Source organism: Acanthochromis polyacanthus, chromosome 10 (assembly GCF_021347895.1).
Source record: "Acanthochromis polyacanthus isolate Apoly-LR-REF ecotype Palm Island chromosome 10, KAUST_Apoly_ChrSc, whole genome shotgun sequence".
Lineage (NCBI taxonomy): Eukaryota > Metazoa > Chordata > Actinopteri > Pomacentridae > Acanthochromis > Acanthochromis polyacanthus.
This window is the reverse complement of record NC_067122.1, coordinates 21,462,056-21,479,940: the sequence shown is the minus strand read 5'-3', so window position 1 is coordinate 21,479,940 and position 17,885 is coordinate 21,462,056. Positions and strand designations below refer to the sequence as shown.

General features: G+C 39.2%; 2 protein-coding genes across 2 annotated transcripts; both read right to left on the bottom strand.

Annotated features, from left to right (window-relative positions):
* Window positions 1–389: 389 nt before the first annotated feature.
* Window positions 390–1,744, bottom strand: LOC110948093 (C-X-C motif chemokine 6-like). Its single transcript, XM_022189485.2, has 4 exons — window positions 1,556–1,744; window positions 1,322–1,439; window positions 943–1,020; window positions 390–772 (listed from the first exon to the last, which is right to left on the bottom strand). Exons 1-4 carry the CDS (start codon window positions 1,617–1,619, stop codon window positions 670–672), a joined length of 363 nt encoding a protein of 120 aa, XP_022045177.1. The 5' UTR covers window positions 1,620–1,744; the 3' UTR covers window positions 390–669.
* Window positions 1,745–13,719: 11,975 nt separating this feature from the next.
* On the bottom strand, window positions 13,720–16,005 carry si:dkeyp-72g9.4 (uncharacterized). The gene is made up of 2 exons (XM_022189515.2): window positions 15,764–16,005; window positions 13,720–14,813 (listed from the first exon to the last, which is right to left on the bottom strand). Exon 2 carries the CDS (start codon window positions 14,809–14,811, stop codon window positions 14,032–14,034), a length of 780 nt encoding a protein of 259 aa, XP_022045207.2. The 5' UTR covers window positions 14,812–14,813; window positions 15,764–16,005; the 3' UTR covers window positions 13,720–14,031.
* Between the last annotated feature and the right edge of the window lie 1,880 nt (window positions 16,006–17,885).

The window sequence follows — 17,885 nt, the reverse complement described above, 5'->3', positions numbered from 1 at the left end:
CAATATTAAGTCTAGTGTGAGTGAGTGAGCGGTGGGGGTGTGTGTGGGCGTAGAGGATACCAGCCTATGAGACTCACCACAGCTGAGCCGCCCTTGTCACAGCTGAGCGTCAGCACATGGTGCTGGCCGGTTATTGACCCTGTTATCCCAGACTGCTCTGGTAGCTTTTGGTGTCAGTTGTGCTGCGAAGATGCCCCAGAATGTAACCGAATGTAACGCCTGTAGATATTTAATGCTCAGCATTCTGAGAATGCATGAGCCCTCTGGCCACATGAAGTGTCACACTACACTTCTTGCATTAACAGCCCTGATCCACCAGGTAGCAGCGTTGATACACTAGTAGGACACAGACTGCATCGAGCTCGGAACAGAAAACACAAACTCAGTGCTTTTGTGACTTTTCTTTATTTTTCTTCTTGTCATAAAAAATTAAAGGTACCAAAAATTCTGAAAAATCTACAACACATATATAAATGTACAAAAACATATCAGAAAAAAACAGAACACAAAGAAAAGAGATATACTGTAAGTGCACATCAGTATAAATAGAAGATAAATAGACAGAAAGTTTCAATTATTTTACATCTATATTTGTTGAAGGTGCTTTTGTTGAGAGGGTCAGAGATCGAATGAGGTTCTTGTTCGGGCAGAAAGTTATAACGGAGTGAGTTAGTTGCGAGCGGTGCCGGTGCCGGTGCTGGTGCCGGTGCTGGTGCTGCCTGCAGTGTAAGTCAGATCAGATGGTGAAGCTGTAGAGGATTTCTGCTTGTTCCTGGAAATGAGAGTAAAACAAGCGCTCATTAGATACATACCAACAGAACCCAAAATTCATCCTTATTCAGTAGATTATGTCTATCTACGTTCTTCATTCAAACATAAATATTGGTAATTTGGTGGTCAGTGTATTGAAGGTGATGCTTGGGTTTGTGTAATAATACTCACATCATGACAGTCATGAGTTTTTTCACTGGGGCCAGCTCGGGGTTCAGGCAATAGCGAAAGCCGTTTTTCTGGGTGACACTGCAGAAATAGAAAACAGGGACAAGTTCAATTAAACAGAACAGATGAACAGATGCATATACATAGATAGGGGCATTGATTTTCAGAGATTTTGTGTCTTAAAAAGGCATATCAGTGTTTAAAATGCAATGCTTATTTAACACTTAGTTACACTGACTTCAAGAAATTTTGCCGTGTCCTTTAATTCATTATGTATGTTATGTTTTATTTGAGCTACAGTCCAAATATCAAGTGAATATATCAACATCAAATTTCTAAAATAACTTGTCACATTTCTGACTGATGGAAACTCATAACTTACACAATCTCGACTTTGGTACAGAAGACGGTTGCTTGGTAGATCTGGATTTCCTTAATCTCAGCCTTCGAAACGATGCGATTCTTGAGACGCTGACACAGACACTGCTGGCTTTTATCGCCTGCAAATAAGACAAAGAGAAGAGATTAATCCTTTGAGCAATTCAAGCTCACATTAATACAAATCTCACATTATCTGTGAATCCCAAATCAAAAAATGTGGTTTCAAAACACTTACTTTGGGCTTCAGAGATGCAGAACATGACAGCGATGAGCAGAAACACTTTCATAATGCCAGACATTGTTGGTTTCCTCTTTGGTCAAGATGACACCGGTGCTGAAAAAGTGTGGTCAAGATGATGGCAGCCAGAGAGGTTAGCAAGAGCTGAGGAAGGCTTGCTGACAGGAGAACTGTGAGATGGAGAGGTTGAGGGCCGTCTTTAAATACTGTTCTTGGCCACATCCCTCATCTTTCTGTTCACCAAGGGAATTTTTCGACATTGGAAAGTGAAACTTGAAAAACCACAGGACTAAAACTCCCACTCATTCCACTCCCCGTGAGCTCTGGTTACAGCACTACTAATATGATTATGACTTATATTGTAAAAGTACATTAAAAATGTGCATGTGAAAAAAACAGTAAAAATAAAGCTGTGTGACCTATCAGAACTGTAAAACTGCTTGTACACATACAATTTTAGCACACTGTTTGTGTAAATAGTCAACCCAAATATGAACAAATGTTTTTGTTCCTTTGAACATTTTATTATTTTGGATTCATAAAGAACAAAGATACAAACAAATGGATCCTGTCAGAATGCAAAATATCCATGTTAAATGATGGTGTTTGGGTCACTTGCATTTTTGTTTCCTACTGATGTGTATTTGTAATATGAGTAAAATCAAGTGACACAGTTATATAGACAAATTTCTCCCAAAGGAAAACTAATAAAGACACCTTAGTTATATAATATGTTAAAAACAACAGCCATTGCACTAAAGTGCTGATCAGTTTAAAGGGAAAAAAGGACAAATAAAACCACTATGATTTTCTTTATTAAGTAACTATTCAAATCTAAATACTGAGGTTTTGACCCTAAAGTCTTACTTATGGTGAAATTTTACTGAGGTAATGTACATATTCAGCATTAAAGCCCTACAAAAAATATAGAAAATACTGCTTTGCCCGACTATAATATATATTAAGTCTGAAATTCTATAGTAGTACAAATCATGGAGAATAAGGTAACTAATATAATAATATAGGTCAGACTCTACAGTATCATAAATTGCAGAATTTAAACTAAGTAGTATGCAAATTAAATCGAGCACCTTAAAGTATTAACAACTATGGAAATGAACCTAATTCATTTAGAGCCAAAGTCTTGATTCAGACTAAATATAAGCGACATTATATATAACTACAATGGAATTCTCACAGGTTTTCATTCAGACACATCTCTTAAAGTCACTATCCATCAACATCTTGCATATACAGAGCTACAAAATCACAAACCCATCAGTCGCCTTACTGCCAGAGAGGGTCAATACAGTTTATCTGATATGGCAAACTACCTTTTATCTCCCCTCAGCAGACATTCATTTCCATTTTCATTTGTGGTGATTGTTACCAGGACGTGGTAAATCTAATGCCACACCTGCTTATGGCCATGGGTGCCGCCAAAGGGAACCAAACAGAGGTCTTTAAGAAGATGGAAAGTGAGGTATGGAAAAGGAAAGTACAAATGAAATCTTCCTCTTAAGCTGTGTTGGGTTCATCGGTTGTAGTGGAAATCCAGATTTTGATCCGGAAAATCGTGGAAAACTAGAATTTGTATTTTGTAGACATGCTCCCCGTGTAAAATCTGGCTAAACTAATAGTGCTTGGAAAAATATTATCATTTTTAGAACTGAAACTGCTGAGTTATCAGAATGTGTTCTTCAAATGAGAGATTCCAGGTGTCAGAGAAATCTTCACTGTCTGGATTCAGCTGGTCACAGACACACAAACACACTTACGGTATCTCTGCTAAAGCTTGATAAAGATTGCCGAACCCATTTGATCTGTACTGTTTGATCTCTTTGGGAATATAATGTGTTGGAAATCAACAGCAGTAGATGGAAAGTTTACACTTTTATTTAAAAAAATAGAACAAAACCATAGTTTTCTGCTGAATAACTGAGTAAATAGAAGAGCTTGTGATCCCTTTTTATTCAGACTAAACATCACATAAACACCCTAAACACACAAAAGACAACTCTGTTTGCTGCTTTTATTTTGACGGGATTCCCACAACACTGTGTCACACAATTTATCTTAAACAATCAGGCAAGGACACAACTAAACTGAATATGTGACAATAAAATACGGTAAGAAAAAGAACATTAAGTCTCTGTTTTGCTTAATCATATTGTTACATCTGTTTCACAACAATCAGAACAATGAAATCTAACAACGAGTAATAAAATGACATGTCGGCGTACCTTTCTTACACAAATTGCTAAAATTAGACGAGATGTGTGAACTATTTTATCACTGCAACACAGAATGTGGGCTTGTGATCTTTGCAACGTGACTTTCAGCTGAATTTCGTGTGCACCGGTGGTTAACACCTTTAGCATTTGCACACCCAAATCAAATGTGTGAATGCTCGGAAAAAACGAAGGCAAGCTCTCTCGTCTTTTTCCACTGTAGCTGCGTGGTCGTTGTTCACTCATGACATTTGTGGTGCGATTCAATCAGTATTTTCAGCCTTATCTGATGGATCCCGGTCGCCATTTCCTCATCAGTTGTTTGATATCAAAACCACCAGATAGATCTGATAAGATATGAGTTCATGAGCACAGATTTAAAAGAAATGCTTAGTTTCAGTAGAAATTACATTTTCAGTTTCAGTGTCCTCTTTCACTTTTCAGGTCAAAGTGAAAGGCCATCAGAATTCAAATTTCCTTCTCTTTTCTTATGTATTCCAACCACAAGGCTGGAGGGAAACAGAAAGCAAGGACTCAGCAAAGAGAAGAGACATGAACTGAAATTCTCATTTTCCTGTAATATGGAAGCATTTCTAATATAGACTGCTGTGTGAGGGAACCCATGGCTGCTAAAAAAACAACAACAATGAATGCACCTTGAAGGTAAAGGAATGTACAATATATGTTTTTTTTCCCATTTTACTGATAAAAGTTTAGATATATGTTCAGTGAAATATATGTCCAAAACTAGTTACAAAGGATTTTTTTCTCCTCAATTAAATACTTAAATTTTTTATGAAGTAAGTAAGTGAAGTTTTATTTAAAAGTCTGTTTTCAAACACACAGATACAAAATACTTTACAAACACACATAGTAAACAAAATTCGACTAAATTAGCAAAATGAAGCAGCACAGTGAGACAAAGCAAAACTATCAGTGGTTTTGCCTGTAAGGACAGTGGTTTAGAAGCCACTTACAAAGTCAAAACATTCTTCTAATCTGATAGATTAGGGCAGATGACTCCAGAAAACGGGCTACAAACTGAAATCACCTTTTGCTTTGCAGTTGAAGCATTGGATGGATAAAAGGCTCAGATTTGTGTATTGGATTTAGAAATGAAGAGATCGCAGATATAACTGGAGGCGAAGTCACATAGTGCCTTGCATGTACTCATGAGGATTTTGTCACTTATTCTGAATTTTACAGGTCACCAGTGGAGGAATACAACAGCGGGGGTAATGTGGGACTGCTGGTTTGTTCTAGTTAATAGCTTGGCAGCTGCATTTTGAACAATGTTTAACTGATTGACTGATGCACACTACTGTTCAAAAGTTTGGGATCACTTAGAAATGTCCTTATTTTTGAAAGAAAAGCAGTTTTTTTTTTGATGAAGATGAGATTAAGCTAATCTGAAATACAGTCGAGACATTGTTTATGTGGTAAATGACTATTCTAGCTGGAAACTGCTGATTTTTAATGGAATATCTCCATAGGGGTACAGAGGAACATTTCCAGCAACCATCACTCCTGTGTTCTAATGCTACATTGTGTTAGCTAATGGTGTTGAACGGCTCATTGATGATTAGAAAACCCTTGCGCAATTATGTCAGCACATGAATGAAAGTGTGTGTTTTTCATGAAAAACATGAAATTGTCTGGGTGACCCCAAACTTTTGAATGGTAGTGTACATGCAGATGGACTTAATTGGAATTAATAGTGTGAAAGACGGAGAGGACAAGAAGACAATACCAAGATTCAAATCTGTAGGTTTGAGTGAAATGGCTCACAGAATCCCCGTTTTATCAGGATTTAGAAGGAGAAAATGAAAGGAGATCCCATCTTTGCTAGTGACTAAACAATCATTGAGGGAGGCTTCGGCTTAGCAGAAAAACAGATGTGAGTGTCATCAGTGAGAGAGTGATATGATGTACAATGAAAAGAGGATTAATTCAAGGACTCCTGAAGACTTTACATAACAGTGGAGATGACACGGAATTGCTGATACAAGCATTAAAATATTTATTAGTGCAGCAAGAATGAAACCAGTTAAATGCCTGCTTACCGCTCTATGACAGACTTCTCCCCATAAACTGCTTTTGGTTTTACTTGCCCATTTTTTGAGATGTTTTGAAACCAGACAAGCTTAAGCCAAAACATTTCAGGAAACTGCAAGAGGTACATGGTAAAATCTTATTATTTTTGCAAAATTTTCGGGTGAACTGACTCTTTCAGTGATGACAATGCATTTTTAAGGTACATCCAGTTTTGAAAGGGTTTTGTGAATGCATAAAACCATGTAAACCCTAAAAGCCACGTAAACCTAAATTGTTATTATATTTTAAATCTGAAAATGTATCCATCTGAAATGTGAAACCTGGGATTAAAAAAATGTAAAAATATATACAGTATACACTATATTGCCAAAAGTATTTGTTCACCTGCCTTGACTCGCATATGAACATAAGTGACATCCCATTCCTAATCCATAGGGTTCAGTATGACGTCGGTCCACCCTTTGCAGCTGCAGCAGCTTCAGCTCTTCTGGGAAGACTGTCCACAAGGTTTAGGAGTGTGTTTATGGGAATTTTTGACCATTCTTCCAGAAGCGCATTTGTGAGGTCACACACTGATGTTGGACCAGAAGGCCTGGCTCTCAGTCTTCGCTCTAATTCATCCCAAAGGTGTTCTATCGGGTTGAAGTCAGGACTCTGTGCAGGTCAGTCAAGTTCATCCACACCAGACTCTGTCATCCATGTCTTTATGGACCTTGCTTTGTGCACTGGTGCACAGTCATGTTGGAAGAGGAAGGGGCCAGCTCCAAACTGTTCCCACAAAGTTGGGAGCATGGAATTGTCCAAAATGTCTGAAGCATTCAGAGTTCCTTTCACTGGAACTAAGGGGCTAAGCCCAGCTCCTGAAAAACAACCCCACACCATAATCCCCCCTCCACCAAACTTTACACTCAGCACAATGCAGTCCGACAAGTATGGTTCTCCTGGCAACCACCAAACCCAGACTGGTCATCAGATTGCCAGATAGAGAAGCATGATTGGTCAGTCCAGAGAACGCATCTCCACTGCTCTAGAGTCCAGTGGCAGCGTGCTTTACTCCACTGCATCCAATGCTTTGCATTGCACTTGGTGATGTATGGCTTGGATGCAGCTGCTCGGCCATGGAAACCCATTCCATGAAGCTCTCTGCTGAAGCACTGTTCTTGAGCTAATCTGAAGGACACATGAAGTCTGAAGGTCTGTAGTGATTGACTCTGCAGAAAGGTGTCAACCTCTTGGCACTATGCGCCTCAGCATCCGCTGATCCTGCTCCATCAGTTTACGTGGCCGACCACTTGGTGGCTGAGTTACTGTCGTTCCCACACACTTCCACTTTCTTATAATACAGCGGACAGTTGACTGTGGAATACTTAGGTGTGAGGAAATGTCAAGACTGGATTTGTTGCACATCTGGAATTCACTGAGCTCCTGAGAGCGACCCATTCTTTCACAAATGTTTGAAAAAGCAGTCTGCATGCCCAGGTGCTTGATTTGATACACCTGTGGCCATGGAAGTGATTGGAACACTTGATTCTGATTATTTGGATGGGTGAGCAAATAGTTTTGGCAATATAGTGTATGTTAAAATCAGGTCAAACTGATTTAAAGAAACAAAGGCAGTTCCCTGACAATAAGAAGTAGTGAAAGGGACTTTCATTGATTGCTGCATATGGTGCGGCTTAAACACCAACGACCATGTGGTCAGCAAGTGTGACTTTTTTTAGAAAACAGACACCAACAGAAATGTGACTCATTTCATGACCTTCTCTCGTTGACTTCTTTGGGGATTTGGAAACTACACAGTTTTTGCAGAGGCACAGTATTTCTGCCACCTCAGACGAACCTCATTTTCATTCTGACAGACTGACTGCACTTAGCAAGCTTGAATATTTCATACTCCTACTCTGTAAATATTTCATGGCTTATTGCTTTTTGAGGGCTGGGGAGTGTTTCAGTACGAATCAGTCGAATGCAGTTTGTTCCTTCACATATTCAAACTTGGCAATGGAACAAAAAATATGGTGTCACTGCAATCCAGCTCTGGGTGTTAGTGTTAGTTAATGGAAATAATCTTTTTTTAAATTTTTATTTGCCCTTTTGGTTGTGGGTTGAATGTGGTTTTTAATATGCGAGGGGATTACCAAGCATAAGCATCTGTGATATGCTTCCTTTTCCTCGTTTTGAGCATCTTTCTACAAAAAGCGGATACCACAGTGTGAGACCCTATGTAGGAATGAGCCGACAGGAACTAATAATGACAACACATTCTCTTCCTGTGCAGGGCTTTAGATCACGGCATGGTCTAGTTGCACTTCTCATTTTGGTTAAACAGTCATTTTCTTGAACAACTGAAAAACGATGATGAAATACAAAGTGACTAGCATATGGAAAATGTTTATTAGTGAGGACTGGAAACAGAAAAAAACCCAAGAAGAATATGTATGATTTTATGTACACAAGTCAAGTAGACGTTGCAACAAATTGTCACCCACTGCTTCTGGCTAGCGTACAAAGTATGCTGTGTTTGTGTGCAGGTGCGATGAAGGTTGAAAGGTTGAACTCAGTTTCATTTGATGTACTGAGGATTCTTTCTTTATTTAGTCCCCAAGTGTGGTTGATTAAGGCCACAGTATGGTTGAGATGGTTCCTTATTGTTATTCATTATAGTCCAAACTCTGTTACAGTTGAGGTCAGCCCATATCAGTTTCTTTAGTTTGTCTCAAAACAACTTTTGTATAAATAATACAATTTTATTAAACTAAGAAGATTAAAACATATTTAGATATGTGATCATGAACAGTTTTAGGCTGTTTTGTCTTGACTGTCAGGTTAGTAAGAACAAACTTTGCACTTCGTGTATGATGAGGTAAGTGTGAAAAGAAGATGTGCTTTTCAGCCCCTCATAGACTGCTGTGGCATCGAAAGTGGTTTCTTTTACAGGAACCAGCAAGGTGTTATGACATTTCTTTCCTCCACTTTATGTCCACATCTTAGTGTTCACAAATATGTTTCTCAGTAGATGTTTTAAAAGTCAGAAATTCTTGTTTGCTGCAGTTTATGTTTATTATCTTTAGTTTCCCCATCATTAATGCCACTTATGATAAAATTGTATCCTTCAAAGTAAGTCCTGTGATGTCCCACATGACAAGAAACACAAGTGGTCAGACGGTCCCAAGACAGACTATCTGAACCGCAATCAACTGAAAGAGAAAGCATCTAGTTACTAGTTATCCTTCACAGACAATACACTGCATACATGCAGTAAATGTAGCACAAAGGTGGAGGCGTAGACTCAAGATGGTGGCACCTGCACACGCAGCGACTCAGCACTCTGCAAAATGGTTCTTTCAAAATGAACATCAGCCTCTGGAGATAAACGGGGAAGCACTGAAGAAGGTGACAGACTTCAAGTTTCTTGGCATACATTTGTCAGATGACTTAACATGGACTCAAAACACAAACTGTCTAGTCAAAAAAGTACAGCAGCAGCTTTATTTATTAACCCTTAGATGCACGAGTGATTGGATCCTACACTCTTCTGTAAGTAGGTCAAAAATGACCCTTTAAGAATCAATTTGTTTTTAATGCCATTTTTTTTTGTCATTTTGGTTAAGAATAATCATTTATATTTTTGTTTGTATTATATTTTGGTCCACTCAAGAATGATTTCATATTTGTCATGCAAACCTACCAATCAATATTTGGCTATATAAATACACGTGCATGCACACACACACACACACAAACACGCTCGCTACATAGACTAATGCTAGCGAGCTTAGTTAGCTAGCTTGTGTTAGCTAACTATAAAGTGGGCTAATTTGGTGATACATAAAAATATCTCACAGGCCAACACATTTCACACAAGAGTCATGAATGTGTCAGTATGTTGAAAATACCCATTTAATGACATCATTTTTTTTCTGAGATAAAAATGTAGATAATACTTACATATATCAGCTCTTGCTGTGTAAAATAATCTTTCTGATCGGTGATATTTCTGACATAGTTTGTGTGGGCCACAATAAACATAGACGTAAGAGTTGATAAGAATCACAGATTTTCATGACATTCTATGGAAAATGCGTGTGGGTCATTTTTGACCCACTTATGAAAGCTTGGGGTAGTATTGCAAATATTACAATTTCTAAAAAAGAATAAAAGGTACCTTAGAAATTTAAATGGAATGATATCAAAAATCATTTATTGAAGAATACCTGGAATAAGAAATTATATCAACTTTCATTGCAAAGATATTGCAAGAAAATGACCTCACCGGGTCATTTTAGACCCACTTATGCATCTAAGTGTTAACATCCCTCAGAAAAATCAACTTATCTCAGCATCTGTTACTGTCTTTCTCTCACTGTACTGTGTGTTTTTTAACCTATTACGTCCTGGTGTGGTATGGCAGCAGCTCGGCAGGTGACAAAAAGTCTCTGCAGGGGGTGATAAAAGCTGCACAAAAAATAACACACACTCCTCCCTGCTTTTGAGGACATCTCTACATCCCGCTGCCTCCAGAAAAGACTTGTCCCGTCCTGCTTACCGTCTTCTTGAAATGCTGCCCTCAGGCAGATGCTACCGGCAACTCAAAACAAGAACCTCCCGCTCATAGAATAGTTTTTACCTCAGAGCCATTGCTACATTAAATGGACTCAAGAAAACTATCATTTGAACAGTCACACTGTGCCGGATAAATGGATAAACAGGCTTTTTTTTAAAAGTGCAGGAATTTTACCAAAATTATTTTGTGTGAACAGAATGCCTTTGTATACTCTCTCTCTCTCTCTCTCTGTGTGTGTGTGTGTGTGTGTGTGTGTGTGTGTGTGTGTGTGTATATATATATATATATATATATATATATACACACACATGTACACACACACACACACACAGACACACATTATATGTGCTTTAAAATATAATGGCAATATGAAAATGTTTTGATCTTGAGTTTGACTTTGAAATATCACCCAAGATCAAATATTACATCCCCCCAATGGCAAGCTCCCACATGTTTGCTTATCTGCACCAAACACCATAAATCTTTTTTCTACCTTTTTGAAGTTATACAACATTCTTGAAAAAGTGACCTTTGGCCTCTAGTGGAGCTGTTTTTGAACTCAATGAACCAAAAATCTAATCATTCTGCTGAGAGGCCATTCCTAGCTCATCTGAAATAATTTCAACTTGTTAGACCTCAGCACTTGAGGTAGAGACTGTTCACAGACACACACACACTCACACTCACACACACACACACACACACACACAATCTTGTACTTCTATCTTACACACACACACACACACACACACACACACACACACACACACACACACACACACACACACACACACACACACACACACACACACACACACACACACACACACACACACACACAATCTTGTACTTCTATCTTACACACACACACACACACACACACACACACACACCCCTCGTCTGGGGCAACTATAGAGGCACAACAGCACAACCATCTCTCTTGACCTGTCAGATTTGGTGCTCCCCCAAAATATAATTAAAGTTCAAAGCTCGCCATGTTAACCCCAGACACCTTCAGGGAGTGTTCCAGATGTAGCTGGTTTTACTGAACGATAAAATAACCAAAGTTATGTCAGGTACAGCGTTTGTTAAGTTTCTCATCAAACTTCACATGCCAAAGATGGCCAGAAGTAAATATTGTTGGATGTTAACAACAGACAGATTGGCTCATAAGTTTACAGTCAGGTTCCAAAAAGAGTAAACAGTTTTGCAGATTTGGAGTTTTGCTTTAACCCATCTCATCATCACCACACTGCATGTGCTTGTGCTTTTAACCCCAGCAGACTTTTTTTAAAAAAGCATTTTTTAAATTTATTTATTCATTTCAAATTAATTAATTATTATTATTATTATTATTTTTTTACCAGATGTCAGCATTTAGTCAAGAAAGGCTGATGATATTGCACAAGTAGGACAGCTGGAGGAGGCTGGAAAGACCCAGATTATGTGAAACCATAAGATCCTTTAAAGTAACCGATCTGAAGGGAAGTGGTGTCATTACTCTTGCGAAAAATAAAAATTTGTACTACAAAAAAATCACCAACCTTTTGATATTATCCTGTTTAATTATTTTTGAATTGTTGAAATACTTTTCTTCCTCTAGTTGCAATAATTAGTAATAGAAAGATCAAACTGGGCTTCATCATCTACGCCAGTGAAACACAGTCGTATCTTCTATTATCTTGCTTTGTGCTGCTTATGTTTAGTATTCATTTACCTGCAAGGCAGTTGTACATTTGGATGTGTACTGATTGACTCTAAATGGTCAGTTTCATCCAAACTACAAGTGACATATTTGCCCGATATGACCCTGAATTCCTGAGCTCGTCTTCTGCCTCCAGTCTGGAGCAAATGAGGTGAATGGATTCTCTTCTGTGGTGCTAATATTAAAATATCAGAAAATCAGAATACACAGTAGGAAAACAGTCAAGATGCAACAGTATTTATTTTTGAAATGCAGAATGAATATTCCAGCTGAAAGGCAGGTAGAGCTCTGACACCAGGCATGAGTTGAGAGGTCTGACATGACAAAAAGACAAAATACAAACTTAGAATAGTGTCCTTCACACAGCACAGCTTGTCTCATCGACACAACACAGACCCTTCAGCTGAGGAGACTCGTGGCCTTGGTTTTTGAAGCTTGTAACAACATCACATACCATAACAAAACAAAACAAGGAACTACTCAGAGTCATGTCTGTTCTGTGCTCTGATTAACTGTCATGCCTTGACCTGTTTGTTACAAATATAATGCATGAAGCACAAAATAAAATTTGCTACAACAGAAAGCAGCTCTGATGAAAACTATTCACACTGTGCCACTTCGTTGTCAATGTAATTTTTCTATATTTTCATTAGCAGGAAAACATCTCCATTCAGTTCCAGGCAAAAAAAAATGAGAGGCAGATATTTAAAAGTATCCAAATAAAACTGAAACTAACCAGACACCACTAAAAGTAAGTAATCAAATATAATATTTTTGGGTTTTTTTTGCTTTGTTTTCCATATTTAAGGTGAACTTATCCTATAACCATTAACGCTGACAGTGCAGCAGTTTTCAAAAACTTTTCTCCGTGTTCTGTTTCCCCCTTTAAAACCGTCATTATAAAAAGATGGAAGGCTCAAAACGTTTGGGTGCAGCTGTGATTGGGACCTGAGCCCTCAGTCCTAAACTGAAAGGCTGAAAATAACTACACACTAAGAGCTACCTCAGTACCGTAAATACTACACGGGTTTGAACAGATTACAGGAGATTTGCGATTATAAAATGTGTGATGATGGGTTGCTTATGTAAGGCATTTTGTAGTTTAGGGAATGACTTAAGCCTGCCCTCTAGTGACCCAGATTTAAACGTACATCCTCGTGTTATGTGTTTTCTGGTCTCAACCTCTTACTGATCATAGCTGGTACATTTTTGCATGGATTGTGATATGACTGAAGTGTAAATTTTGTGTTTTTTGTGAAATATAAAATGTATAAATATCACTCATAAACATCACTGGTAAGATTATTATTTTGCCGAAATTTATTATTATTTTTTTTACAGTTACATGCATGCAGTCCTGTTTTACCCCACGCAACTGTAAATGTCCTACATTTTGCATCTGTAGGTTGAACAGCTGTCCTCTTTTCTCCTCCTGCGCTTTTACCAACGCAGGATCCCATGACAGTTACCATAGAAACCCCAGCGCCTGGCACCAGCAGAGCCAAGAGCGGAGTTCATGTTTGAAGGGTTTCCACATGCAAGGAAAACACAGATTGTCATTCAAAAAAAACCCAAAAACAACAACAACACAGATCACACAATTCACTTGAGAGTATCAAAAAAATGGTTTATTTCTTGATGTGTAATACACAAAACACTAGAAGATATAAAAAGATGATACAGATTTGTCCACTGTCATGAATTTGTATGATCACCTGCATACATAAAGAGCTGTAAGGATATAATAGTAAATAGTGACGCTGATATAACATTACAGAATGACAATCATGACAATATTTACTTGCATCTGTATGTTTTTAAATGAGTATTTCTACATATCTCCTTATGCCAGGCACTGACACACACAAAGATGAGGATATTTTATTGTGGAATGTCATAATCACTAGTCATTTGCATCCTAAATCTCAGCAATAGCGGGCAGCATACAGGCTCGAACGCGCGCCTCCCTCCATGCCAATTTGCAGTCAGCGATCCACTGGGAGATGAGGGATTGTTTGATGGTTGGATTCAGTCTGTCTCCTCTGTCTGCTGAGCGGACTCTCCTCCCCTCTGACCTGGATAAACTGTGTTTTGGGGAGATATTTGGAACTGAAGTGACAGTGCTGGTGTGCAACTCAGGGCAGCTGCTCTTGCGTTGGCGTGGGAAGTCTGGACTTGAAGCGTGGGGGATGCTGTGGGCTCTGGTGTGAGCCTGGCCGTCCCATGCGCTCCCATGTTGCCTTACAAACCTTTCCTCAACAAATGCCTTCCTCATGCCAGAGAGGTTATTCTGGTGTCCGTAAAGATACTCCAGAGGGTCAGAGCCACCAAACATAGTCTCGCCATTCAGTTCTTTACACTCTCTCTGCTGCAAATCAATGGCGTGTTCCTCCTCTTTTGGGTTGAATTCAAATGTGGTTAATGAGGTCCCACTAAGCCGTGACGGCCTCTGCCTCTGCTGTACGGCATCTTGCTGCCGTAAGTGGAAGTTGTCGGGGGAAACATCCCTGGTTGGGAAAGTGGGGTGTGCCAGGTGGCAGATGGAGAGGAGGTAGTCCTCTGATGAGACAGCCTGGCCGTGAGCAGCAAAATGAAGTGTGTTGGCTTCATTCAGGTCTCTCACCGTCTCCTCGGTGCCCTCTCTGATTGTGGGCAGCATGAGTCTTGTCTTGGCCAGCAATCTGGACCGTGGTCGCATAGCTGGGATAAAGACAAGGAGGGAGAGGTCATATTTAGAGGCAAAACAACATTAGGGAGTGTAATGTCAGTATAAATGCCTCAGAAAAGTAATTTTCCCATTGATTTGTGTTTTACAATAAATGTAAATTTTTTCACCTTTTGAGAAGGTCGAGGTTTTGATAGCAATGGCAAATGCTAATGATGAGTGTCTAAACTGAAGCAATAATCTGATTTGATCACTATCCCATCGTAGCAGCTATTTCAAAGCCTTAGAATTGATCTAAAAGCATATTCAGTCACTATATTATGCAACCAATAGGAGACCAAAAACTGCTTTTTGAAGCACGCTGCACAGCATCATGCATTTTCCAGTGACATGATACACACAGGAACTGTTCGTCGCCTGTTCAAAACACAGCTATCTCCTGCCCATGATTGTTTACTGTATTTATTTTACAACTGATTTTCCAGGAAGTCCCATTCAGATTATAAATCCACTGTATCAAGTAAATTCACCAAACTAGAAGCCTCTCCTCTCCTCCCCTGCTTACTTTGGAGTGGCAGTGTACAACACAAACAACCCCAGCAAGGAGTAGCTAGACTCTACATAAATAGATGACTATTTTAAATACCAGTCCCAGTCGTGTAAAGCCACAGAATGTGTCAGTCTGTGTTTTTTTACGCAACCCCATATTGTCATAACCCTGAGTGTAGCCCACGATGTATTTTTATCTCGACCTCGGTGCCAAAAATAGTCCAAGCCAAACCAAAATGCCAGCCTCTCCCTCTTTCTTCCAAGGTGTAACCATTGCTAAATTTAGACCACACCTTCGGTATACAACAGCTAAAGATGGTTCCATGGCAGCGGCTCTAGGCTGAGGCACAAAACAGGCACCCTGTGTATATTTTTCACCTCATGCATTTTCAGTAATTATGTAAGGATTTTCTGCACATTTTGCCTTCACACTCACCTGCTTACAGATGGTCTTTGTTGCGTCCGCTGGATCTTTTCTTCAGTGTTCTGCTCTTGCAGATTCAGATATCAGCCTTCATCAGTTTGGCTCCGAGATATTTGTGATCCTGTGTTTCCATCCAGTGAGGCTGCTTCGCCTTGATCGCGCTCTGTAGCTTCAGCTGTCTCTGACCAGAGGCAGAGGTAGAATGCAGATTTATCTTCTCCTCACATCCCTCCTCCTCCCTCGCTCTCCCTTGCTCCCTCTCTCCCTAGCTTACTTTTGGTTTGCCCTCCTTCCCTGGATCTAAAAATAGACACACCATCCATTTCCTCAGCCCCAGCACTGTCTCTGGCTGACTGTATTGATGGAGGGAAAGAAAAAAAAAGAGGCAGAAAAATAGGGAACAGACAGAATGAGAGGCTATGCACAAAGAAAGGGGGAAATTATGAGGGAGAGAACAAGAATAAAATGAACAAGAGAAGGAAAAAGAAACAGAGAAAGGATAAAAGATTCAGGTTTATTTATTGACCTTTTTTCCCCCAGAACATGACATTTCTAAAAATGAAAAAGTGAACACGGTCAACTGCTGTCGTTCTGATAAACTGGCCTAAATGAATGACCCCTTGACAAAACGCAAACATACATATTGTGACGCTTTGAGCATGTTTGACTGTCTTGTGTGAAGCATACAATTCAGATAATCTAGTGTGCACGTGAAAATTCTGCACGTGTTTACTTTGTTTCTGTGTGTGGGAGTGTTTGTGTATTTGTGCGCACAATGCAAACAACACAGAGCTCACAGGACCATTGATTTCCAGAAGCCTTTCAGCTGAGGCTTCGTATACGGCACATGAGTCACATGAGTCTACAATCCCCTCCGGAGATGAATTTATTAGTTGCCATTAAATCTGTAAATGGCTTTCCAGCTGTTTGATATTTGGCAGTGTTCTTCATTATCATGTGGGCGATGGGGCTGTGTGTTTACAAAGCCGAGTCGGGTGTGACCTCCAGCAAACCTTGCACTAACTGCATTTCTGGGTAAAAACGTGTTTGATGCAATAATAAGGTTCAGCTTGTGATTGTCATTGTAGAATACAATGAAATTCATTCTTTTAGCATATCCCAGATTCTGGGGAAGCCGAGGTCAGAGCACAGGGCCGAAGTCTGGAGCAGAATCTTGTGATCAGTCAGCCAAATCTTCAACCGCCACTAAACAAATAAGATTAACGCGTTGTACAGTGATGGAAAGTTTTTGGACACCCTTAAAATTTTACACAATTTCGAATGTTATCATGAAATATTTGTGGAAAAATACTTTTTGTGTCTCAAAAGGTGTGGCTGCATTAGGCAGACACACACAAATAGTATTTTTTTTTCAATTTATTGTTTACAAGAAAAGCTAACTAAATTCTTGACAGTTTCAATGCATCAGTTCTCAACATTGTCGGTGCCAAAGTCAACAAATGACAGAGAATGTATTCAAAATTTAACAAAAAAAAAAGATCATATCATCAAATTAATATTTAGTGGTGCTGTCATTAACAAGCAAAACTCTCCTCCTGGCTAGCATGTTTCCCACGAGCCTTTCTCACTGTTGAGAGCTAATCTCGTCCCATTCTTCTTGAAGTACTGCTTTTAATTCTTCTAAATTCTTTGGTTTATGCATTAAAACTCTCACATTCATACCTACGGGCAATCTAGAGTGATCAATTAACCTCAGCATATTATTGGACTGTGTGAGGAAGCCGGAGTACCCGGAGAAAACCCACGCATGCACAGGGAGAACATGCAAACTCCACGCAGAAAGATCCCAGGCCCACCCCGGGCCTACACCACTGTGCAGCCCTCTTTTAGTACCTTCACAGCCAAAATACTAAACAAATCCTTAAAAAAAATCCTTAGAAACTTAAAATTGATTGTTTCCATAAAAATACATAAGAAATTTTGAGTATTGGATCATTTTGGTGCCAGTGATCTGCCAATGAAAGTTGTGCTTTTTATTAGAAGACACAGTTTTTCTTGCCATACCTCATGTGAGTATGCATTGTAGTTCACAAATGCATGGGGTGTCTGAAAACATTTTTTCATCACCGTAAGGTTTTGGACAAGATGTAAAGAGAATTTCATTGACAAAAAC